Source organism: Gekko japonicus, unplaced genomic scaffold, assembly GCF_001447785.1.
Source record: "Gekko japonicus isolate JY-2015 unplaced genomic scaffold, Gekko_japonicus_V1.1 scaffold576, whole genome shotgun sequence".
Lineage (NCBI taxonomy): Eukaryota > Metazoa > Chordata > Lepidosauria > Squamata > Gekkonidae > Gekko > Gekko japonicus.
Window position 1 is genome coordinate 118,305 of NW_015172022.1, and position 27,193 is coordinate 145,497.

At 40.8% G+C, this 27,193-nt stretch overlaps 1 protein-coding gene across 1 annotated transcript in view; it reads left to right on the forward strand.

Moving 5' to 3' along the window:
- Positions 1–26,749, forward strand: part of TRPM3 (transient receptor potential cation channel, subfamily M, member 3) — a gene marked incomplete at its 5' end in the record, with an annotated part of 125,436 nt that extends 98,687 nt beyond the window's left edge. Inside the window, 4 exons of the mRNA XM_015420511.1 lie at positions 18,013–18,163; positions 18,926–19,125; positions 20,472–20,604; positions 25,300–26,749. Of these exons, the coding sequence (XP_015275997.1) occupies positions 18,013–18,163; positions 18,926–19,125; positions 20,472–20,604; positions 25,300–26,749 (1,934 nt within the window). The remainder of the gene's footprint in view (positions 1–18,012; positions 18,164–18,925; positions 19,126–20,471; positions 20,605–25,299) is intronic.
- Positions 26,750–27,193: the final 444 nt, after the last annotated feature.

The window sequence follows — 27,193 nt, forward strand, 5'->3', positions numbered from 1 at the left end:
AGCCTCTGGTTCTTATATGGATGTCAATTTTGCCAAACAACACCAGGTACCAATATGTGCTGAAGGGATGCCTATCCTGGTAGAAGCCATAAACAGTCAGTTTTTACATTTGGGCCCTGTCATTCAGGAAACTCAACCTCAGGGCTGCACATACAGAACCATTGAGAGCAGCTCTGCTTTGACATCACCACCATGCAGTGCCGGAGTTACGCATAAGCTAAATAAGCTACAACTTAGGGCCTCGCAATCTGCTGGGGCCTCAAATAAAAACACAATATCAAAAATGATTTCAAATATTAAAAAGGCGTATATATTTTAAATTTTTCTGAGACCAGCTGATGTAATTTAAAACAGTAGGGGGCCTCTGGGTTTTGTATAGCTTAGGGCCTCAACAAGTCTAAATCCGGCCCTGCCACCATGCCCAGCTTTCTGATAGTACTCATAGAATCATAGAGTTGGAAGGGATCTCCAGGGTCATCTGGTCCAACCTCCTGCAAAATGCAGGAGATTCACAAATACTTCCTCCCACACACCCCACTGACTGCTGTTTCACACCCAGAAGATGACAAAAGACACCTCCAGGATCTCCAGCCAAACTTGGGATGTCCTGGTTGGAGATCCACCATCCATTGATAGAGTGGTGCAAGAATTAGGATCTGCATTTCTTTTTTTTAAATATTTTTATTGGATTTTTTTAATATATATATACCCACCACCTAAACACCACAAATACACCGCAAGTACATAATCCAAGCAGTAACATAACCGAGTCCTCTCTAACACAATTTAGGTACTCCACATAGATTCATTTCTTTCCAATAAATCTATTTATCTTGACAATAATTCAAAAATCAACAGTGATATCTAGATTCTCTTTTTAAGCAAGTCTTTACATTTTCCTCAAAATACATCTTCCCATTTACTCCAAAATGATATTCTGCTCTACCAAATACATCTGCTTATTATTTTGAATACGCCTTCAGATTTTCCTTCCTTAACTTTATCTGGCCTAAACAATTTCTTTTGCCAGCACTATATGCCTTATTTGCTTCCGAACAGTTCAGTGTTTTAATATTTTCCAGCTAAAATCCTGGTTAATTAATCACTTTCTACAAAATTCGCTTATTTACCCTGTTCTGCTTCCCCCCTTCACGACTTCCCTTTCCTCATGTGCTATTGCTATTCTTATATATTTAAATACGAAGACAAAACAGGACAAAATTATATATTCCTCCTGATACTTCCACAAAGACCACCATCAAGTTACTTCATTTAAGTATTTCTTACTTTCAATTTATAATCCCATTTTTCCTTTTAAACAAACAGCTATAGAAAACATTTCATCCTTTAATCATTTACTTTCACCTGCCGCCTAATTTATACTTAAAAAACAGAAAACACAAAACAAACCTTGAAATTTCTCCTAATATATCCAGAGAAAAAGCCTTTAAATTACTTCCTTTGACTATTTCCTACTAACAACTATATAATCGTAGCTCCACTTCCCCCGTTGAACAAATTCTTAGGGGGAAAAAACAAAAACAAAAACCTCTCAGCCTTTAATCCCATACTTCAAAATTTCATATAGCATGCAATTCTCCCTTTACAGAAAAAAAACATAATAACAAAATTAATTCATAAATCTTAATCTTTTTCCTTGAGATTAATAGTCTCTTCTTTCTGGCAACCATTTCCGAATGTCTATCTTGTTTGTACATACATAGTTCATTTTCTCCACTCTCTCCTCTCTTCTTCAACCATGTTGTTTTCACCTGCTTGTGGGTTTTGTTTAAACTCATCTCACCCCTCGTTTTTCCTCTCTGCTTGTCTTTTTTGCCTCATTTTTTCCCTTTCTTTGTCCTCTTTTTCTTTATGTAATATATTTTTGTTAAGTCCTTATGGCTAGTGCTTTGCATCCTGTTCTTTTGCACCATTGCCATCAATGGCTGTGGAGTCTCGCCTACCGCACTTTCCTGACATATCTCCAGTTCTTTTCCCATATTCTGTCCGTCACTTTCCAAATCTTCTCCATTTTCAATGTTCAAATGTACATTCGATAACTTTTCAAGTATGTTGTCCAACGCTTCTTCCATCCCTCTACGTACTCCTTCACAAATCCTTTCCTCTAATGTTTTCCTGAACTGCTCCCATGTAAACTTTCCTCCTTCTACGTCCTTGTCATTCTCCTCCTCCCCATTGTTACTCTCTGCAGACGCCATTTTTCTCAAGTACTTCTTTCTGTTTATTCCACCCAAAGGGTCCATTTACATCAAAAATATCGCATTTCTACTAGATATATGTAAGTCCTTGCCCACAAACATTTTTCCCCTCATCAAACTTCAGTCCGATGTTCGGCCCGTATTTAATTTCCTTGGCCTCTTCACCTCTCTGTTCTGGGCAAATGTGTTGGGGTTTTCTTAAAGCAAAAATAGACTCGTACTCGTACTCACTTTGTTTCAGTTCTTCGTGCTGCTACTGCTATATCCATGTAGTTAAAATAAAAACGGATGGTCGCATCTAGTGGAACATGGCGGCCATGTTCCTCCTGTCAGTTGTCTCGGCTTCAGGGCTGTTCTGGACACACACACCTGCCCTGCCAATTGCAGGGAGGGGCCAAAAAGACGCCCCCTGCTCCAGCTCCCACCACCGGGGTGCTAGTCAAGCTCTCTTGACAAACAGGAGGTTCAAACGAAACAAAAGTGGTTCAAGCGGGGACGGAGCAATCCAAGCTCCCGCCCGTCGATGCACTGTACCAGAACTTGGAAATTGAGGATTCTTCCGGATCTGCATTTCTAAGACTCCTGTCCTCATGAAGTACTCCCTATGTTTTTGGGAGCTACCACCAGCTAAGACCTGTTCGCTCTTCCAGCAAAATATGTGGAGTATCAGGATGTCTGGTACCTGATACCTGATGCTCCCTTGTCTACTGGATGGTTGCACTCCCTGTCAGAACCCAAACTGGAGGCCCTTCAATAGTTCCTGGCCAAGAATTTGCAGAGGGACTTCATTCATCTGTCTACATCCACAACCCCAGCCCCTGTCTTGTTTGTAAAAAAAATATATCAGGGGAATTACACCTATATAATGACTACCGAGAACTCAATCGAATCACCATCAGAGACCTGGCCAATATGAGTATTTGGTCATGCCATTTGGCCTGTGTAATGCCCCAGATGTTCCAGCATTTTATGAATGACTTCCAGGATTTGTTGGAGCACTTTGTCATCAACTATCTTGACAACATTTTGATCTTCTCTCAGGACCTAGCTGAACTGTTATCTTAGTTTGTTCTGATCTTTCTCACTTTTTTTAGCAGCAGCTCTAATAAAAAGTTTACTCGCTTCCCAAATTGTGGCTGAAGACATTCCTTCTGTGTTGTTTATTTTAAAAAGCTCTTCCAGATCCTCTTTATACTTATTTACCACATCTTCTTGTAGTAAAAGAGCATCATTATAATAATATTTATTGCATTAGCAAAAAAGCCATAGCAATTGTACAGGATAAAATAAAATAAATACAACAACAACACACACTTAAAAGGTCGACAGTTATCAGCAGTAAACTAATTAAACTCAGGGAGATTTGTTTTCTTAATAACCGCAGCTAGAAAGGAAGCCACTATAGCCATGGTTTGATTGTCAGGGAAGTTATCAGACAATAGGACTGAAACTACCCAAGGAAGGAGGGGAAGCTTTTCTTTTCTCATAACGGGAATGATGTATCTCTCTCTTTCCTTATTCCACTTAGAACAAAAAAGCATTATATGATCCATAGTTTCTATCGGCTCTTGTCCACAATCGCAAACACGTTCCGAAAACGGAGGTCCCAAGAAACGACCAGAGAGCACCTTAGAGGGGAAGGAGTTGAGTCTCGCCAAGGTGAACGCTCTGCGTTGTCTTGGGATCTTTAAAGTGTAGCAATATGACGGAATAGCCTCAGGGGGGGGAAGACCCAAGGATAGACCAGAGCAAGTACGTCGAGCTCTTTGGAGGGTACTGCTGAAGTCAAGATCCTTTAGTTTTGATTTAATTTCTCTGAGCGACTCGTTTAACAATGAAGCTGTTATATCAATCCCCAAGGTTGTTAATTTCTGTGTAATTAGCTTTGATCGACTGCAAAGAACATCATTAAATCTCCATCTTCTTCTTGATTCTCTGTTCCCAAGACTACTTCTATAGGACTGTGGTCTGTAGATATCTTCAGCTGAATCGCTACTTTTTCTAAATTCATTGTCAAACTTTTTGATATCCAGCATGTTTATTCTTAAATACATTTGATGTCTGTCCAAAAAGAAGGTAAAATCTCTGCCCTTTAGATGCTTGGTCCTCCAGGAATCTCCTAATTCCAGCATTTCCGTGTATTGAAATACTTTCTTAGGTAGTTGCCCACCTTTAGTATTCCTTGATCTGTCTTTTTTGGGTCTAGTACTCCATTCATACTTCCAAGAATCATTATTTTCTCATTTTGAAAGTCTAGCATAGTTTGGAAAAGTTCTAAAAAATTTAACTTCAGCATCGTTTGGTGCATATATTTTTGCTATTGTGCATATTTTGCCTTCTGGGAGTCTCATTTTTAAGATTACGTATCTTCAATCTGGATCTCTTAATTCTTCTAATACTTCTAATTGTGAGTTGTTTATATAAATGGCTACTCCACATTTTTGTTTTGTGCTTTGCCTAATTTTTTATTGTTTAAAATATGTCCATATTTCTTCTTTATATGAGTTTATTGTAGTCATGTCAGCATTTTGTTTTTTCAACAGGTTGAACATTTTTGTGTGTTTCGAAGGGGAATTCAGTCCATTGATATTTATTGATACTATTTTTAATTTATCCATTTTGTCCTGATATTGTTGACATGTCCAACTTGTCCTATTCTGTGTTTGTTTCTCCTTTGGAGTTTTTGGTCTTTGAACTTTGTTTTGAGGTTTTAGCAAATTGCTTTGAGTTCTTTGGTGATTTTTCTTCTGCTTCTCTATGTAAGTCCTCTGCTTGCAATTCTTCAGCCAGTTGGTTGGCTTGTTCGTCTGTTGTGATTATTTTTCCTCCTTTTGTTATGTATACTTCTATTGCAAATGGTATTTTCCAACAATATTTTATTTCTTCCTTTTGTAAAAGGAAGATTTTTTTAAAATGATGTACATCACGTAGAGCCTTGTTGTATTACAGGGATTAGTTGATTAAGAAATTTAATTTAATAAATAAATGAATGAAACCTGTCTCAAAGATTCAAAGTCTTTCCTTTTCTTTAACACACTTGTTGGTAAATTCTGAGAGATCTGCACTTCTTTTCCCACTATCATGAGTGATGATTCCCTTTGGTTCTTTAGTATTGTGTCTCATGTTTTCTTGTAGATGAATTGAACCAGTATATTTCAAGGTAGCTTATTGTTGAATGCAAATCTTGAATTTGCTCCAAAAATCTGATCAATATGAGAAAAGTCTTCAACCTTCAGATAATTCTGAAATAAATCATGAAAACTTTCTTCCAAATTTGGCCTCCCAAAGTTGCCCCCCCCCAAGTTTTCTAAAATGCAAGTTATTAGATCCGCATTGAGTTTCCAGGATTTCAATTATTTGTTCTGCATTCTTAATCTGATAATATTGCCTTTCTAAATGTCTGTTATCTTTTTGCTTCTCTTTGATTTTTATAATTTCTTCTGTTTGTTCTTGTAGGTTTTTAATTAATTTCTGATAGTCCAGCCAGTATCTCTTGACACACTTCTTGAATGTTCTTCTGAGTTCTTTCCTCAGATTTTTGAATGTTTCGTTTTTAGGGTTCTTTTCTCTGAACCTTGAATGGTCTTTTGAGTTCTTTCTTCAGATTTTTGCATTTGGTGCACCAGTGTTCACGATAATTTTCCCACCACTTCTTCATCTGTTTCATCTATACTTCTTTTTCTCTTTGACATGTTCCTGTTGCCATTTTATTTTTTGCTCTTCTCTTTTTAAAAATATTGTGTGCATTTTCCATATACTGTTTTCTATAAAAATATCAAGTGTGCAACAATCAAAGTTTATACTGTTAAAATAACTCATCTTGAGTGTATATCCATTAAAATAAAGAGTGGTATTATCTACAGTTCTTACAAAAAAGTTAAATGTAGCAGATATTTTGAAGAAATATAAACGAAAAAGGTAGCTTATCTTCTAATATTTAAGTCACAAATATCAATATATCAGCAACATAATGTTTTTTTCTGATTAAAATTAGAATTTAGTAAAGCAGAGGGGAAAGGTGATAAATGAGAGGGAGGAGAGGGAAGGGGGAAGGGGAGGGAACAACAAGGAAGTAGAGAGGGGAAAAGAAAGTAGACTGGCATTTTTTATTTTTTTCCTGGTATGCTGATTCATTTAAGGTCTTCAGGGGAAAAAAGAAAAAGAAAATATTATGAATTAATCTGATGTCTTCTTGTTGCTTTTTATTCTAGAGGATTTCTAGGAAGGTGTCCAAGGTGTCCAAGAGAGAGAAATAAATCTTATATTTCCGTTGAGTGGACTGTTTGTCATAATGGCCTAGCTATGAGTTGTTTTGTCCCCCACTGCATCACGTCACAGTCGAAACACTAAACCCTTCAAACAAACATCCTTCATCAAAGATAGGAAAATGGGGGGGGGGGGAAAACAACTAATATAAATTATATATTCTACAGAGAAAGTAATAGAAAAGAAAGCTTCATGTAGTATTTTTGGTCTAATTGTTGAAGCTGAAATTTTCTTGGAAAGCAGTCAAGTGCAGTTCAGCTCAGTGCAGTTCCTTAAAGTGACCACATAAATCTCTTATTAATTAGCTATAGTTAAAGATCAAAGTTTATCAGAAGATTTGCTCAACAAAGGCCATAAATTTTTGAAAAGATTCTTCTTATTCGTATTCGGATGCTGACTTGAAACACTGCTGATAGTCTGCCAGACTTTCCAATTACGATCACAGTTCCGGGAGTCCAAACTATTGCAAAGATTGCCGATTTCTGACTGTTAAAAAGAATAAGAGGAACAGGGGCAAGGATCAGCTGGGATTGTCTGACTTTATGGGGGAAATCCTTCCTTGTCTCTGCTGTCCTTGATATTCTCAGAATCCCATGGAAGCCTGATAAATCAAGCCCCACCTCATGGGTTCACCTGTCAGTTGGGTCTCCCCCATGGGGGAGAAATAAGGATAGAGAAGTAAATTCCCCCTTCCCTGCCATTGTTCACCCCATAGCGAAAAGGACTGGAGTCTTTAAAAGTGCTCCTTTTCAGGTCCCCGTGTTCCCCGAAAGTCACTAGAGGTATACTTGGAGTCTTGTTCCTCAGTGTTTGACACAGGGGTGCACTTGAGGATGCTTAATTTCTCTGATTAGGCTGCCAGGACACTTAATTTCTCTGACTAGACTACCAGGCCTCTATCCCTCTCCCTCCCATTTCTGCTACTTCAGAATCTGTCATACATATACCAAGACAAGGACCACTGAATACAACAGAAGTAGTCAAGATGTGGAAGAAACTAATATCAACTTCCATTTGTTTCAACATGTGCTGTGCTACAATTCATTATCCCAGCTATGAAGAGAGATGATCTCTAGGGCATGTTTAATGTGACACTACAGTTTCTTCCTGGGGGTTGTCTGGTGTTCATTGGTCACTCCAGCCCTGAAGCCTTAGTTATTTGCCTTACTTTGATATTTCCTGTGAAGTCATTTTCCTTCTTTAGTCTATGAAGTATAGAAAAGAATAGAAGAAAGTATCCTAGATGTTCTCTGTCATAAGCTCATTTTAATATCATGGTGTTGCTTGAAATGCAGAAGTCTTTTCAGTTTTGACAGGAAATGTTTTTCTCTAGGAAATGCTTGTGCTGCCAAAGGATAGAAGACATTCTTCTTAATTGTACTAGCTTCTATTTTTCCTCAGTACACTTTCCAGAGCTGTGATGTACACTTATACTTTTTAAAAAATCACATAAAGGTACATTAAAGAATTAGCAATGCATGTGTCATTACTGTTATGATTACATGGAGAAAGGGCCTGAACAGGATTGCAAATTCTATATTGGGAAATTGCTGGAGATTTGGGGGTGGTGCTTGGGGAAGGCAGAGTTTTTTGGGGGGATGGAGCTCAGTAGGGATGCGATGTCGCCTTTTCTCTCAGGGGAGTAGATCTCTGTAGTCTGGAAATCATTTGTAATTCCAAGAGAACTCCACCTGAAGGCTGGCAACTTTAGGCCTGAATGTAAATCTTGTCAAAAGCCTAGGATCACTGAATGCTCTAGGCCTGAAGTTGGTATAAATGTAGGTTACTGCCATTGGCTCTCATTAGTTGACTAGGGTAAAGGAAGAGACACAGTGGAGAGGCAGAGAATCAGATAGGAAACTACAAAAAAAAACCCCAGAAAACATGGGAAATGTGCATGATGTAAGATTCCCCCCCCTTGAGAAAAAGGATGCAGGCATCTGCATTTCTACAGAGAATAACTGAAATTACACAAATGTGAACAGAATAGCACAGAAATAAAGTTTGTCTGTGTTTACTCTCTCATCTCTTTTAAATAGCTGTTTATCCAATTAGTACTGCTCCTATGGATTACAAAATAATCCAGGCCATGGGATTAATTTTCACAGAAAATTTGATGAAATGCAAGCTGCATGTGATTTTGTACTGGGAATCCATACTGGTGAACTTTTGCAAATCCACATGGATAAAATTCCATTATGGTTTAGAAAGGAGAAGTTGTCATAGCTGTACTCAGATCTGCTACCACTTTGACCTGGTACTTTTTAAACTCGGGAGGGAAGCGGCACAAGACGGCTTGAGTACGGCTGGGGGACACCTGACAGATGTGCCTGTGTGAACCCGCCCCTTTAATCCACTACTGAAACACTCCTGAAACGTTTGGCTGCTGGGCCAAACTGCCAGTCTGAACGTGGCCTATGTTAGGGATTATTAGGAAAGGGATTGAAAATAATACAGCCGATACTGTAATGCCCCTGTGTAGATCTATGGTGTGGCTTCATTTGGAATACTGTGGCCCCGGTCACACGGGCAGGAAACTGCGGGGGAGAAGCGTGGCTGTTTGCCCTGGGGCAAACCACTGCGCGGTTACGCGATCAGACCTCCCGTGGAGGTCCTGTGGAGGTACTGTGGAGGTTCCATGGCAAGGGAGAGGTGCTGATCACAGGACAAGCCAGCGCGCAACGAAGAAGCGCACGCCGCAGCAAACTGTTTTTTTGTTGTGTGTACACGACAAATGCGCACGCTCCGTTGGGTGCGTGTGCGCATCCACAGAGACTTGGACAAAAAAACCACACATTATTTGCAGGGGACATGGGTGGGCGCCGGATGCCACTGGAAACGCGATCAGACGCCCGCCCTTGCCCCGCAGTTTCCGGAAACTAGTACCTCCGAGGTACTAGTTTTTTGCCACGCAGTTTTGGCTGGAAGCCTCGGTTGAGCCACGGGAGTGCTACGCTTCCCAGATGTGCTGGTGAGATCGCGCCCGGAAACTCCGCCTGTTTTCCGTCTCACTTGTGTGGCTTCTGTTCCGCGTGACCGCAGCCTGTGTACAGTTCTGGTCACCATATTGCAAAAAGGACATCGCAGAGCTGGAAAAAGTACAGAAGAGGGCAACCAAAATGATTAGGGGATTAGAGCACCTTCCCTATGAGGAAAGGCTGAAGAGTCTGGGACTTTTCAGTTTAGAAAAGAGACAACTAAGGGGAGACAAGATAGAAATTTATAAAATTATCCATGGAGTGGAGAGAGTTGACAGAGAATTTTTTCCCCTCTCCCAAATTACTAGAAGTCAAGAACATCCAATGAAGCTGATGGGCAGTAGATTCAATACAGGAAAAAGAAATACTTCTTTACACAAAGAGTAATTAAAACTTGGAATTCACTTGCAGAGGATGTAGTGATGTCACAGGAATAGACAGCTTTGAAAGGGGATTAGATTAGATAGATCCATAGAGAATAGGTCTATCAGTGACTACTAGCCAAGGTGACTGAGAGGAATCACCACATTCAGAGGCACTTAACTTCTGAATCACAGAGCCAGGAGGTAACATCAGGGGAAAGTCTTGGCCTCTATGCCCTGTTGTTGTTCCTCCAAAGGAACTGGTTGGCCACTGTGTAAGACAAGATGCTAGACTAGATGGACTATTCGTCTGAACCAGCATCATTCTTCTTATGTTCTTAATGTTTCCTCTACACCTCTTTTGCTCAGGTTCAGGGTTACAAGTAGGTCAGGACGTCACACTTGCCACCCTTTTAAAATATAGAGAGATCTTTGACTATTTCCCCTCTCTATCCTCTGTCTCACTCACAGAGACATCAGCAGACAGGGAAGCCCAGCCTTTAATAACAAGCCCTTATTCACACAGAGTTATTGGCATTGGGGCTCAAACCCTGTTCCAAACACTCACTGCCACCACTTATTCATATCCTATAACTGGGGTCACCAACCGTTTTAAGCCTGCAGGCATATTTGGAATTCTGACATGGCATGGTGAGGACAGCAACAAAATGGCTGTCTCAGAATGGCTGCCAGAAGAGATGGAGCCAGCCACAAAACTATTGCCACAGGCTAACTTTGGTAATGCAGTTTAGATTTTTGTGCTGTGGTAGCAGCTCCTGCCAAAGCAACGTTTTTTAAAAAATTCACAGCCTCTCAAATATCCAGTAGTCAATCAGAAGCCTTACTGGGCAAAACCCCACCTGGCCCCACTGACTTCCTAAAACACTTGGCAGGTGCCAGAAAAGGTGTCAACAGCGCCATGATACCCACAGGCACCATGTTGGAGACTCTTGTCCTATAATATATATACCGAGATATTAAAGTGTGCATATGTGCTTCTTTCCCATAGACACACAGCTCATAGGATTAAACAAAACAAGAAGTTAACTTTTATTTATGGTATTAATATAACGCTGAAGAAAGTAAGGTATAAATAACAACATTCTACTTCCACTGAACTTTTGAACTGAGGTCCCAACTGGGATCCTTTAGTTACAAATTGACTGTTTTCAGTCTGTTCTATGCAGGTCTTCTGCACAGTTTCACTCCTTTTCCCTCTCAATTCCCTAAGTGCCAATTCCCAACTGCTCCTTTCCAACTGTCTCTCTCAACATTCCATCAGGTCTCATTGGGTGCATTCAGACGGGGCATTTATGCCGATATAGATGCCGGTTGGAATCGGTGTATTTACGGGCAATCACACAGCAAACATCTGCCTTCCGTCCCTAACCGTTGCAAACAGCCTTTAACCATTGTATTCTGCTACTAGGTCTCCAAGTGGTGGTATCCTGAGTGCTCCGGTTCCAACCGCATTATCCCCATCTGATCGCTCTCTGCCAGTGTAGAGCCACTTCCATTCTGAAGCCCGAGGCTTCCGCTTTTCGGCCGCCAATTTTTTTAAAGCCTCTTCTATGTGCGCTTGGGCAAAGCTCTCCAGGAGCTCTTTACAATCCACTGTGATTGTAAAGCCAGCAGTGACCATGGTGAAGAAAGCTTCTTAATTTTCTTCTATTGCATTGCATTTTGTCCTATGGAATTATTTTGATTTGTATGTAGCCCAGGCAAGGTTTGGTTGCATTCAGATCTTGTATTAGTCATGACACTTTTTGCTAAATTCTTTGCAGATAAAATTTCTCTCATCCAATTTGGATTTCAGTGTTCACACAAATCAAGAAGTATAGGTGTCAGAAGCAGTCAGGACATGTTTATATGGATAGCATTGCACTCGTCTCTCTGATGGATGTTGACAGGATGCTGAGAGTTGTGAAGGCCATTTCCAGCAAGATTGATCCATACCCACTGATGGTTGGTAAAATCATGCATGGGGAGCTTGAGGGCACTTATGACTCAGATTATTAACAGCGCTTTGGTAGAGGTTCACTTCCAAAATGTCTAAAGGAAGCCATTATTAGACCATTGTTGAGGAAGCTCTCTTTGCCAGTGATTGATCCAGTGAGTTATAGGGCCATGACTAAACTATTCTTTGGTTGAAAGGTGATTGAGTAGGCTGTGGCAGATCAATTCCAAGCATTCCTGATAACTTATGACCCTTGACCCTTTACAATCTGGTTTTAGCCTGGCTTTGAAACTGGAACATCATCAACGGCTTTGTTGAACAATCTGCATGTACAGGTGGATAGAGATAATACTTAAGTGCTCGTTTTATTGGATCCATCAGCAACATTTGACACATACCATCTTGTTGCAACATCTGGGCTGCAATCACATGCTCCTTTAGATCCAACATAGGTGCAAATACCTGATGGATCTAAAGGGCACGATCAGACAGCAACATCTGGGAAGCGTCCTGCAGTCATCGGCAACCCGTGCTGCTCTGCCGCGGAAGCAGAGTTAAAAGACACAGGGGAAAGTCTGGCTCTAATGGGTTCCAATGGGCCTCGGACGGACTTTCCCCTGACTGATCACGCAAGCAAGCTCTCATGCCATCGGGATGGTCTGATCAGGCCATCCCAGCTCAGTGCCATTCCCCCCCCCTTTGCAGTATGCGCATCATCGCATACTCCATAGGGGGCCCTCAGTGCAGAGGTGTAATTCCTTGTTTATGTGTGTGGCAAACAGCCAAAAGAAATGACTCGCCCGCAGTTGTGTCTGATCAGACAGTGACGGGCTGAGCCCGCAGCTACAAAGGGAGGTGTGATCTCGCAACTGCATGTCAAATTCCTCCGGAGGAAATAGTCTCACTTTCCCCCCCCCACTTCAACTGGTGCATGTGACTGCAGCCCTGGTGTATTAGGCAGGTATCAGAGGGCTGGCCCTAAAATAGTTTCACATTTTCTCTGTGAGAGAGTGGTAAGGAGAAATGCAGAATCAGTTCCCTAGAAGCTGGCATGTGGGGTGCTAGGAGTTCTGTACTCTCCCCTATGTTGTTCAGTACTAACGTGAGGCTACTCAGTAAGATCATACAGTGATGTGTCATCAATATGCTGATGACATCCACCTATCTTTGACCAAGGCCTCAGTACTGCTGTCTTGATACTGGAGCATTGCATGTATGTTGCAGTCAGGTGTCTAAAGGAGAACTAGCTAAAATTAAATCCAGGCAAGAAGAGGTAAAGATGGATGGAAGAACAGATTCCAGAGAGTGTGATTCTGCCATCATTAGAACAGGTCTCTATGGCTTTGATCCATGCTACTGTAGACCTAAACGCTAGATTACTATATTGTGGTGCATGTAAGATTGCCCTTGCCAATTTGGAACCTTCAGTGCAGAATGCAGCTGCCTACTTATTGACAGGAGTTAGTAAATTCAGCCATACTATATTTGAAGACAGTTTCTGAGTTCAGTTCAAAGAGATGATTTTGACCTTTAAAGACCTTAATGGCTTGAGGCTCCTGTACTTGTTGGACTGCCCCTCCCAGTATGAGTGCTCAAGAACACTACACGTTGCAGCAAGAACTGCTGGTAATCCAAAAGCCAAGGACAGTGAGGATTGTTTCTGCTGAACTTGGACTTTTCCATTGGCGGCCCCAGTCCTTTGGAATCGGCTGTTGAAACAAATGTGAATAGCACCATTTGTGTCAGTGTTCAGAGAACACTGCAAGGCTGACCTTTTTGGAAGGACCTTTTAGTAATTCACTGTAGTTTATTGTTACTTTTGTTTGTTGGCCCTGGCAATAGTGGTTTCTGTTGCTCTGTGTATTTGTTGATATAATGGTCTTAATATCCCTTGGATTTCTCATACTAAGATTGTGCATGGAAACCACTTTGAGTGATTACTGTTTACAGAAAAGTGATATAAAATATTTAAAATAAATATTGAAGTCCTGTCTGTTCTGGAAGGCCTTTGCAAATGCATTTTGTCCCTTTTTTGTCTTGTTTAACTGTTCTTGTCTTGCTGTGATATTTTGGCTGTAGTTTTGTTCTTTTTTCCCGTTTGTTTCTTTGAAAAGGAAAAATTATGCAGAAGTTCACAAAATAAATAAAACAATACTTCAGCTCAAGTAGCTTTTTATTAACAAAGGAAGAAAAGAAGCCTTAGAAATGAATTAATAGATTTTAAATTGAATTTAAATTGCATTTCTGCTTTTTCATTACCCACTCTGTTCCCTCTTTTTTAATTAAATCTCTATATGGCAACCAGTCTCTACCTCGCTGTCTTGAGTAAGATATCAACACTTCTACTGGTACAATCCACAATGGTCTTAAGTCACTCTGGTACTTCTTATATCTTGTCCATACCATATACAAAGCTTTTCTCACCAAGTGAAGTTTAAAAAAACTGTCCATTTTTATCTTGTCATACCATAAATATGCATGCCAGCCAAATCTACAATCATGCCCTTCCAACCCCAACAATCTGTCATTTTCAAGCTTCACCCATTGATCCATCCATATTAGACATACCGCTTCATAATACTAAAACAACAAATCCTGATAATTTAGTGGCATGTTATAAATGTTAAAGAATTACACCGGTAAACTCAAGATAAAAGGTCCACCATCCTTTGAAACACAAAATATATTAGGTTCATATCCCATCCTTCTATCATGACACTCAGCACAGTATACAGAGGGCTGCAGGGGGTTTCCCAGGCAGTTGCTGACTAGTCCCAGACATGCTTAACTTGAGCAAAGTTGCATTATTCTGTATCTTCCAAACATACTCTGGGATGAAAATCTCTTACAGAAATGATGGGAGCAACATTTGGGTAGCTTTTGAAATCTGTATTGGGGAGGGGCTTATATATTGTTTTTGAGAGAAGGATTGGAAAATTATGGCTGTGGTAATGCTCTGTGCTCATCAAATAATATGAATTAATTCCATTTTAAATTCTCTGTAAAACCTGTTCAAAAAGAAACTGAAAAAATCCTCTATGGCTAGCAGTCTTTTAAAGCTGATTTTTCTGAAGTAGAAATGCTTTCTTTTAAAATAATGTAAAAGATTAACATTGGAGCTGCAGTGGCTCAAGCGGTTAAGATGCTGAATGGCAGACTGGAACGTCAGTAGTTCAGCAGGTAAAGACCCAAGTGCTGCATGACAGAGTGAATTCCCGTCTCTGGTCCCAGCTCCTGCCAACCTAGCGGTTCGAAAGCAAGAAATTGCAAGTAGATAAATAGGGTACCGCTTTGGTGGGAAGGTAACAGCATTCCATGCGCCTCGGCATCTAGTAATGCTGGCCACATCACCACGGAAACGTCTTCGGACAGCACTGGCTCTTTGGCTGGAAAACAGAGATGATCACCACATCCTAGAGTCGGATTCAACTGGCTTTCAAGCAAGGGATACCTTTACCTTTACCTAAAAGATGAACATAGCCACTACTCTCAGTTTCTTGCTCTATGAAAGAAAGTGGGCTTTTCACAAATTTCCCATAGTTTTAAACATAAATTAACAATGCGTTGGATCCAGCCAAATTACTGTATTCATTGCTTTGTTATAGCTGTGAAATCCTCAAACAACCTAATTTAGTAAATCCCAAACTGTGTGCTGCTGGCCACTAGAGAACAGCTAGTGTGCCATGAGAAATAAATTACTTTTAAAAAGCAATGATTCCTGTGATCCCATGCCCACCCACAAAGCAGGCTTCAGTCTCATTGTCTTCGCATGATTTAATGTATTGGCCTTGCATCCCTTCATTCAGCCTGAGCCAGGAGGCAGGAATTCTGCTGTATCAGGCATGCTTAGATCTTTTCGTCACTCTGATAACAGAGATGTAGCACATGAAGCACAGAAAATGGGCTCCTGTGAGGGCAGAAGCTTCTTGTTCTTTCACACTTGAAAAGAAAACTTTCTAGGGACTGAAGAAAAACAAGTGTGTTGGCTATCAGATATTTGGGAGACATTAGCTAAATACTCATTTCTTGCACTACAGCAGGACATTGTTGGATTTTAAAGTTTAGTTTTCCTACATAGTTTTATCCAGATGAGGGAAGATCTTGTGAAGTGCTGACAAACATTTTGTTAGCTTGAAGGCTGAAGGGACTGAAAAGCTCCTGCCATGGTTTACTTATAATCATGAACAGGTTTGGAACACTAAAGCAAAGCTGAAACAGGCAACTAATTGATCAGATATGCAAATAGAACATGCTTTAAATTTATTACACAGATAAAGAATTTTGTCCTCATTTGGAAGGTCATTAAACATTAGCTAGTGCATAGTGCACCCACACCATGCTGATATGTACACTTAATGCAGAAAGGAAACTTTACTGTAGTGCTAAGATATGACATTGTGTGGACCAATGCTCTCTCTTACCCACTGCAGCTCATTGGGTGCTTGCCTTCTTTGCTTTTGCAAAATCAGCCAAAGAATCTTTTTCCTAAGTAGAGTTAATGGCATGTCATCCTGATGCAAAGCAGACCAAGCTGATCTAGATCTGAGCCCGATGTTCCTGTGCTCCTTGCCCCTTCTTTTCCCACCACCCCTATCAGGGGTTCCTTGATGTGTCTCTTATTCTGTGTCTTGTTGAGCCTTGACTAGGATTAGGATGATCAAAAGCCATAGTTTTGAAAAAGGACATAGTGATCTGTGTGAAAAAGACGCTAACACTGCTTCAATAAAGACCAAAGCATTGATAGAAGTACAATCATATAAGCACATAAGCACAATCAAGGCCAATCTTAAAGTAGAAAAGCTTCCTCTTGAGATGAAGACATATGAAGAATGATAAACAAAGAATCCAGATACGATTAATGTTAAATGATATTTTAATATATACAGTTCAATGTATTTTATATTTATTGTTGTTACCTGCCTCCGTTCCTTAGTTGTCAGGATAAAATGTTTTAAATAAACATCTAATAATCTACTAAAAGTATTAAGCAATGATTCCCTTATTCATTAACCACATTTGGATTACATGATGGAATGGGTACTCTTACATGCACTGGCATCAGTGATTTCAGTCATTTCTGGACATCTGTGTTATGATTCTGTTATTCCATGACTGAAAGTGGATTGCTCAAGCTGCTGTTACAACAACAACAAGCTGCACAGAGTTGCCTTCACCCAAACTGAGGATCAAACCTAAATGAGAGGAGGAGATAGTTTGCTAAAATGAGTCAGAGAACTGCATGCCTTTTTCTCCTTTCCCACTTAAAAATTAATGGCAATCAGGGCTGGCTCGAGGTGTTTCTGCGCCCTAGGCGAGGCTGCCTTATGGTGCAGATGCCAACCTCCTGGTGGGGCCTAGAAACCTGGAGACCTCTGGAGCCAGCCACCCTTTTGCTGCTGCCGCCACCACCTCCTCCCCCCTGCCGCCACCACCACCAAAGGGGGGGAGGAGGGGGGAGACACAGCTTGGTGCCCCATCCAGGGCCCGGCGCTCTAGGCGAATACCTAGTTCGCCTAGTGGGTGAGCCGGCCCTGATGGCAATGATCCAAAGTGAAACCAACTGTCAGCTATGAACACGTGCCAGAGACATTCAGTATTTGCTTCTCTCCCCACCACCACCACCACCACATTGTTTCTAGGAATGATGTCAAAAGTCCTTAATGGAATGAAAATAATGTGTCATTAGAGGTGGGGGGGGGACCAACAACAATATTATGCTTCTGTGTACCTTTATTCCTGCATATTTCACTGGTTAAATGATTTCTTCTTTTTGTTGTTGTTTGGGGAATACTACTGCCCCGACTAATTGTTAGCAAAAGGCCACATTTGTGTGTACAGCAGCAAATAAATTTTATCAAGTGCTTTATGCTCGTGTTCACAATTACCAAGCAGAATTATGAAGAATATAATAAAAAGCTAGGAAGAGCTAGAAAAAAACCAGATAGCTGCAACTGAAGTCAGTAAGTCTGAAACTTATTGTCTCTCTTTAAAAATCCACTTGAATAACGTCTTAAAAGTCAGAAGTCTAGGTATTCTGTGATAGATTTTTCAAAGTAACTGAGTTTAGTAATCAAGTCTCCTATTGTAAAAGGGTGGGATCAGTGGAATCATCCTCTAGTGGTATGTAAGCATTTGAAATAAACTGTGCTTTTCAATATTTAATAACTTTGGTTAAAGGTTTTGAAAATTAAGATTCACTTTCATTCCCCTTCTTCCCTGTTTCTTCTCAGCTCCTTGTGGTCAAAATGAAACAAGAGAGGATGGCAAAATAATCCAACTGCCACCTTGCAAAACAGGAGCATGGATCGTTCCTGCCATCATGGCTTGCTACCTCTTGGTTGCAAACATACTTCTGGTGAACTTACTCATTGCTGTCTTTAAGTGAGTTTTGCAGCCGTGTATATAGGCCTATTTTTGAAAAACTTTCAGCTACTTATAGTAACCATTGTGCAAAGTAGTACTGAATGTGCAATGCTATTCTTTTCCATGCCATTCATTCTCTGTTCTATAAGAAGTGGTGGTGCTGGTATTGGAAAAAGCCCCTTCATGGGTTCTCCCAAGTGCTCAGGGTTCTCAAGTTACACTGACAGCAGAGGAAAGAGAATTGTTCCTTCCTTACATTGCAATTTCAGAATGGTCAGAATTGGCAAAAGTAATGTATTTGGATCATACAGGAATTGTACTTAAGAAACTTTATGAATACTTTCTAATTCTAGTCCTTATGCTCTATTCTGATGGCCAAATTATTAACTTTTTTCTGATGTACCCCTAAAACTTTTAAAGTATAAAATTAAAAATGTAATGTGACCATGTATTTTAAAACACCTGTATTGGGTGGGTATTTTGATCACAGAGACTATAGCTCCAAATTCATTTTGTTTCCAGGTACTGGGTTGATCCAGACTAAACTGGCAATTGCCACTGATTCTCGCTTCCCACTAAAGTCCCCCTGTCATTCCTCAGGGTCCCCTATCCCCCAGAAGCAACATTTGTGGGTATCAGTTGGATGGAAGAAAGTTTCATTCTGTCATGGGAAAATTGTTTGGATCCAACCCACTCTGTGGAACTGATCTGTTAGTGAATATGAAATTTTAGAAGATACAGCTGCTCATCAGAGATCAATTTCTTCTTTTCTTGTTTTAGCAACACATTTTTTGAAGTTAAATCTATATCAAACCAAGTATGGAAGTTTCAGCGGTATCAGCTTATTATGACATTCCATGAAAGACCAGTCTTACCCCCTCCTCTGATCATCTTCAGTCACATGACTATGATATGTCAACATATATGCTGCAGGTGGCGGAAACATGAAGGTGACCCAGATGAGGCAGACTATGGGTTGAGTAAGTTTCATTCAGTTTCTCCTTTGCAGGTGTGTAAAAGCGAGAAAGACTTATTCAGATATATATCTATAAATTCAGAGACCGTCTAAGGATTATAACTAGAGCAGTGGTATGAGAGGCTAAAGTATCACTAAAGACCCTTGAGAGTAGACTGGAGGAAAAAAGTGACAAAGGATTTTATTGTGTAGTGGGTTAGCCGCATGGAAGACCCGCTGAGGCACACATGATACCCTGCACGCTTTACTGGTACACTACAAAGACAAAAACAAATGGCCGGCTGGCCAACTGTATACACACCTGGGGACACACCCCTAGGTCCCGTTGGTGGGTTTAAATCTCCCACCACGGTCCCATTGGTCCCCCAGTGGAGAGACCAGGAGCCTAGTCCCCATTGTTCTTCCAGAGTCAAGCTCTGGGGTATTTGCTGGCCCCTGGTGGCGGTCAGCGGACACAACAGATTTAATGCTGAAAAGTACTATGCACCCAAGCTGCTAACAGTGTGGAGAGACATCATTCCATCAGTGCTACATACAAAGCAGACATTCTCATTCATCACAGCCCCAAGTTTTCTAAGGTCTATTTTCTATGTTATGTTGGAGGAATGGTATCACAACTCTCTCAAAATACACATGTGCTTTTTCACACAGTTAGCTTCTTGGGCAAAGAAAATGCTTCAAAGACAGAAAAAGTAGAAAACATGGATGGGAGGGAAAAGCCTGGAGAAAGAGGTGGGGAGGAAAAAGCAGGCAGCAGAGGTAATGGAAAGCACCATCAAGTCACAGCTGACTTTTGGTGACCCCATAGGGTTTTCAAGGCAAGTGACAAACAGAAGTGGTTTGCCATTGCCTAGCTCTGTGTAGCAACCCTAGACTTCCTTGGTGATCTCCCATCTAACTACTAACCAGGACCAATCCTCCTTAACTTCGACATCCAACAAGGTCAGACTAGGTAAGGACAAAGAGAGGACATAAAAAAATGTAGAGGGGAGGGGAGACAGAGGGGAGAGGAGGGGGAAAACCTGCAAAGAAAGAGAGTGGGAACCTGGGGTGGGGGCTAAAAAAAAGGAGGAAAACAGAGAGGGAGCCTGAAAAGAGAGAGAAGTCAGAGACCAGTGTGGAGAGATTGGATTTTCCTACCCTGTGAGTTTTGGTGGTCCCATGCTTGTACGACCCAACTCTGAAGATATAATACTGCCTTTCAGAGTCTGACGCTACTCTGCAAGCCATAATTTCTTGTATAAAGTTTCAAAAAAATCATCAAGGTTGGCAGCATCTTGTAAAGTGTTATGATAGTTAACTAATATCTTTTAAGTACTGGTTTATCCCTGCCTCTTATGTCTTGTACAGAACTTTTTATAACAGATGATGAACTGAAGAAAGTTCATGACTTTGAGGAACAATGCATAGAAGAATATTTCAGAGAGAAAGAGGATAGATTCAATTCTTCTAATGATGAAAGAATCCGTGTTACATCTGAAAGGTACCTTGTTTTTCATTTTCTATATAAGCTATAGTTTGTCATTTGTCACTCTTAGCATTTCCATTACTTGGAAAGGGAAAAGCTTTTTAATGCATTAATTCCACTTCAATGAATTTGTATTGAAACTTGCACTTATCAAAACTAAGTAAAACTTTTTTTTGCTGAAAATGGACGGTCATTTTTACAATCCAGTCTTTCAGTTAAAAGTCCTATGTTGTAATCTATGCACCATGGGGTTGTCATTGTTTTATTTCCTGATTCCTCTTGCTGGATCACAAGTAGGAACGCTGTTGAATTTTTCAAAGATATTGATTCTTCCTCCTAGTGGTAGTTTTGTGAAGGTTCACAGGACAAGATAAATAACATATTTGGGGAGGTATTTTGTATACGTTTTATCCACAGAATTAACAATATTTTCTTTAGTGTCTATGCACATACATATGTATTTGTTGTCCCCATGTTTGCAGAGTTCACAAAGAGTCAGACTCAACTGTGCTACTGAACATCAACAACAATAAATTATTTCCTTGTATTGGGTTTTGAATCATATTATGGCATTCAACCAGTGATTTTTAGTAATGTCTGCGTAACATATATACAGATACATATGTCGAATCCTGTATCATATAGATCTCTTTCTAAGATGGTAAACCAATAACAGAACATTAGCAGAATCAGTGGGATCTCTTCTTTAATAGTGTGGGGAATAACAACACACTGTTAACCATCATAAGTTTGCCAGGCCTCCCACTACAGCAGGAGGCTTCTGGCAGTCAAGACCTATTTCCCTTTGCTTCTCTAAAAATGAAATTAAAAAACAGTGACATTGCTGATGTTGCTACATCACTTTTGGGTAAAATCTGGAAGTGATATAGGGCAGCTCTAGGAATAACTAGAAACTCTATTGTTTTGGCATAGATTCCTAGAGCTAACTTTTGTCACTTACAAGTTTTCCCCAGAAGTCACATAGCAATACTGGTGATATCACTGATGTCACATGGATCCTTCCATGTCCCTGACCCCAGCCCTCCAACCAGTATCCAGGGCCAGGCTCGATTTGGCAGTCCAAACTGACAATAGTGCATACATGCACACCCTGGCAAGAGTTATTTGATTTTATTGAGCAGGATAAGATACCCAAGTGTGCGCACAAACATACTGAGCAATAAAATTACAGTATGCACACAAACCATCATTATTACAAAATAATACAAACTGAAACAGGGAACATGTTCATAAATATGATACATTACAAAATACATAAATCCAATAAGGACAAACACTATAAATACAATACATTAATATTTAATCACACCTAACTATCAAGCAAACTACAGATAAAATACATGGGAAAAGTTAAGAGGCAACCTGATATGTGTGGTGAAAATCTCAAAACTTCTGAGAACTTCATAATCATAGTAAGAATATTGGAGGATCAGAAAATGGGTCACTGAAAATATAGTAATAAAAAAGGGATGAAAATAGAAGTTTCACTCGGGCCTCTTTTGCTACGTAGGTTATTGAACTGCATGGCCTCTCATTGTCTAACTAGACATGATACTGGAAGAGTCATGATGAGATTCCTTACATTTTAAAAATAAAATAGCAACACCACAGAGCCCTGAACTGGATTGGCACCATGGTATTGTAGGGAGAGGAGGGGCTTGACTCTTTTACCTCTATGCAGTTTAACCAGTTAAAATTGATCCCCTTCAGACTACTGGAAGAGAAATAATACAGGCATCCCCTCTTTGCCTGCCTGCCCTTGTAGCACTAACAAGAACCCTGGGAGGGGTCAGTTCCACATGTTGAGAGTGGGCAGAGTTCAACTTCTGTTTACCTCACCCTGCTGTGATGCTAACTGGGACCATGCATGGCTATTTCGTCTTTTGAAATGATCCAGATCTCCCAGTATTTTGTCTAGTTAGTCCATTCATTTTGAACTTAGACTAGAGGTGTGCATTTGGATATACCTGAGCTGAAAATGTATCCAAAATTCATCGTTTCAGGTCAGCTTGGTTATACCTGAAGTCAGGGGGAGGGGGGTTTGTAGAAGGCCACATCCAACAGCAGAAACTCATTACTATATTAGGCCACACCCTGACAGCACAGCTCATTAGCATATTAGGCCACACCTCGTGTCTTCCCTTGGCTTGCCCAGGCGCCCTGCGGCTGCGGGGAGCCCAGGCAAGCCAGCCCTTGGACAGACCGGGGAAGACACAGGGAGGCATTTAAATGTTTCCCCGATCCTTCCAGGGCCCCCCTGGCCTGCCCACCTCAGAGTCACCGGGGGGGGTCACTCTCCAGGCCTTCCCTCTGTAGCCACGCACGCAGAGGTTTTGGCTGTAGTGGGCGTGGCCAACTCTGAAGCCAGCCAGAACTCCATTCCTGTGCGTTTGTCAGGTTCTATACTCAGATCACACCACACAGTGCTTCATAAGAAGTATTCTGTTTATTGGTAGTTCATAACTATAACACTTGAATGTTTTTTGTCAGAAATGGCCCAAAGTTTTAGTAGTTTCAAAGCACCCCCATTAGAAGCATTAGCCAATAAGCATTGTGCATGCTCCCGCGTGCGAGAGAGAAAAGTGAGCCATTTGTTCCCAGGAGGTCAGGAGCAGCTGGAAGCCCAAGGTCAAAAAAGCATACACAGATAACAACCCAGACAGGAGACATCGTTAGTGTACTAGGAAGGAGGATCACTCCCCACACATTCCAAAGACAGTGTTAACTGACAGCGTTCCTGCCCCAAAATAGCCCTGCCTGAAGTTATTCAAAACACTCCCCAAATTCTGGAAGTAGCAGAAATCAATCTCCAAGAGTTTTAGGAGTGTTTTGGATTCCAAGATGGCCAGGAGGCAAAGAGAAAATTGCTGACCCCACAAAAATAGCTGTTAGTTGGCTAGGGTTGCCAGATCCCCCAGGGGTTTCCTGATTTGGAGGGGCTCCTTCCCACTCCCAACCAACTGGCCAGCAGGGGGGAAGTCCCACCCCCAAGAATGACCACCCAGCAACCCCCTGCTACAAAATATAAAGGGCCCTCCAGCAGGGCTTCTGCACTTCTACTAGGCCTGACTGCCTCATAGCCCTCTCCTATGGATGGTAGATCAGGTCCACCCATAGGAAATAATGGCCTATTATTTCCTGTGGGTGGTAGAGAGGCCAGGTCTACACATTTCATGGTCGCTTGGACTGCAGCAATAGAATGCAAATATTGCCCCAAGTGGTACATCATTGTATCCTGTAAAATACAGGCAATTTACACTAAGAGAGAGGATCACAGATGCTTAGATGTACAGAGGGAGCAATATGCAGAAGCTTATAAAGCATAAAATCTACTCTATTCCATTTAAGCACAATTACATATAGATTTAGTATTACCGAGAGTTAGGATGGTACACTTTTTACATATATTTTTCTGTGAAAGAGTAATTTCTATCTGTGCCTTTTCACATGACTTAGGCACTGCTCCAAGTTATTGGCAACTTTCCAAAATGTATAAAGTCCTATGCTGTGCAATCATATTTTTATACTTTCATAAATCAAATTATGTCTGGTTACAATTAATGGTTGTAGAATTTAGCTGATAATAAATGTTAAATTAAATTTGTGCTGCATGTATCTAAAGCCTTCAAAAGTAGTATTAAATCTTTTAAAATTAATTCGTAATTTTATTAAAAACAAGAAATCCTGACTCCTACAATGGTTTCATAAGCAAGTATCAGTCCTCTGTTTTATTTTGTTAACTTATCAATTGACATGTAATACATCCTACAAAATATGTCCCACTTAATGCAGGTTTGTGGTACAGAAATGTAATACATTGAACCATAGGCTGCAAAACATGTATTATCTTTATAAATAAGACAGTGCTAGTAATTATGAGCAAAATTCCAATAATTATTATCTCAAACAATTGTTATACATTAACTAAGTTAATTGCAGTGGACAGTTAGTATTCCAGGACTCCACACTCCTTGTGTGGAGATAATGGTTTATTTAAAAAGCTAAGCAGTATGAAATATCTATATATAAATATTATCAGTATGAGCCAGCAGTCCTTTAACTTGTTATACCTGCAGTCACTTTTGGAGTCTTTAGAAAGAGAAATGGATATCACCATAAAGTGGCTACCACAGAGAGTGGGGCACTTACAAAATGTTGGGAAGTTTCACAAAGTTTTAAGAGGTTCCAAATACAGCATCGTCTTATGACTGAAGCAGCTCCTTCTAAATGGGCACTCCCTGCAGATGAAACCTCCTGGACTATTCTGAAGTACCTTCTTTCCAAGGAGACTGAACAAAACTTGAACTGCCTCTTTATTTTGAGGGAGAGATTTTCAGAAATGGCCAACCCACTAGGCAGCCCCAGGCTGGGGGCTCACTTGCCTGTAGATAGAGCACACCGCTGTGATGCCCCTCCCTGAGATGAACCCCACATTTGCTTGTCAATCTGCTGGTGGGGAGTGCCCAGACTTACTCCCTGTTTTGCTTTGTTTTCCTGATCCATTCAAAACCATTTGGATTTTATCATCAAGGTTAAAGATTCAAATAGTCCCATGCTGGGATCAGTACTATAAGAATTGATGATTGATAAATAAGACAAATATGTTCAAACTGTTCAAAAGTAACTGATGTTCTCTCTCTCTCTCTCTCTCTCTCTCTCTCTCTCTCTCTCTCTCTCTGTCTCTTCCAGGGTAGAGAATATGGCTATGAGACTGGAAGAAGTGAATGAACGAGAGCATTGCATGAAGGCCTCCCTTCAGACTGTAGACATCCGGCTTGCTCAGCTGGAAGATATGATAGGGCGAATGGCTACAGCATTAGACAAGCTGACTGGCCTGGACAGAGGAGAAACCACTAAGATACGGTCTCGAACATCCTCTGACTGTACTGACACAGCCTACATTGTCAGACAGAGCAGTTTCAACAGCCAGGAAGGGAATGCTTATAAACTTCAAGAGAGTATTGATCCCCCTGGAGAAGAGTCTATGTCACCAACCTCTCCAACAGTAATGCCCCGCTTACGAAGTCACTCCTTCTATGCAGTGAACGTGAAGGACAAGTGTGGGTTGGAGAAGTTTGAAAGTATTTTTAAAGAAAGAGCAGTGAGCCTTCATCGTGCTAGTAGCTCTCACTCAGTGTCAAAAGAGCAAAAAGTACCTTTAGTGCCTACAAGCACTCTGTCAATTGCCCCAGACTCCAGAAGGCCTTCCTCCTGCATAGACATTTATGTCTCTGCCATGGATGAACTGCAGTCTGTTATAGAACCCCTAGACAGTTCAATGAACATACTTGGAACTGGAGACCCAGCTCTCCAAGCCCAGATAGCTTCTAGTGTTCTCTCAAGTAGCACCTATGTAAGTGGTACTCCTGGTGACAAAATTTCAGGAAGGAGTATTGATTATGAAGACCCCTCTTCGATGGAAACAAGAATTTTTTCTTCAGACTATTCACAAATCACAGACAGTCAAAACCCCTGGGAATCTGACCCTCCCCTGTATCATACCTTAGAGCGATCTAAAAGCAGCAGATACCTGGCTACTTCCCCATTTCTTCTGGAGGAACCACCTATAGTCAAATCTCAGAGTTTCATGTTCTCTCCTTCTAGAAGCTACTTTACCAGCCTTGGAGTGCCAGTCAAAACAGCAGAGTACACAAGTATTACAGACTGCATAGACACCAGGTGTGTCAGTGCTCCTCAAACCATTGCAGAAAGGTCCAGCTTCCCTGGAAATCATGGAGACAAAATAGATGACTTAGGATGCTGCCACCCAGAAAGAGAAGCAGAACTAAGTCACCCAAGCTCTGATAATGAGGATACCGAAGCCAAAGAAAAAAGAGCAGTTTCCTTGTCTCCTCAAGATAGTAGCAATACATCAAGAACATTGTCCAATAATATACCACTTCCAAAAATAGAGCGGGCTAACAGTTACTCTGCAGATGAATCCAACTTGTTGTATGCACACACAAGGAAAAGCTACTCCATCAGTGACAAACTTGATAGGCAGCGCAATGCGACAAGCCTCCGAAATACGTTCCAGAGGAGCAAGTCATCCAAACCAGAGAGCAGGGGGGACACCTTGTCTATGAGAAGACTCTCTAGAACAGGCGCCTTCCATAGTTTTGAGAGCAAGCACAGTTAGGGGTAACACATGTGTAACAAGAAGAATTGCCTGAGAATTTTGTCTGCTGTCCAATTTATTTCCTTAGCAGAATGATGTAACCTCAGATCATAGTATGTCAGCAACAGCTGGCATCTGCCACCAGTCAAGTTAGCACTTTGGTAATCTCAGTGCCAAGCACTGGGGTTCTATATCTTGACCTAGTTGGCATTTGCACTTAATGGGGGGGGGGATTATAAAGACATTATTTTTAAAAATATATATTTATGACATCATGCATAAATGGGTGAATAATTTCAGAAATTTGCCATTCAAAAATGGAATATATTGGTTAAACAAAGATAAAAAAACCAACATGCATACTAAGAGGGTAATGTTTTCATTTTGATTATGTTGACTTTTACACCAGAACCATCATTGTGATGGCTCATGAAGGACATCTTTGTACTATTCTATAGGAACCAA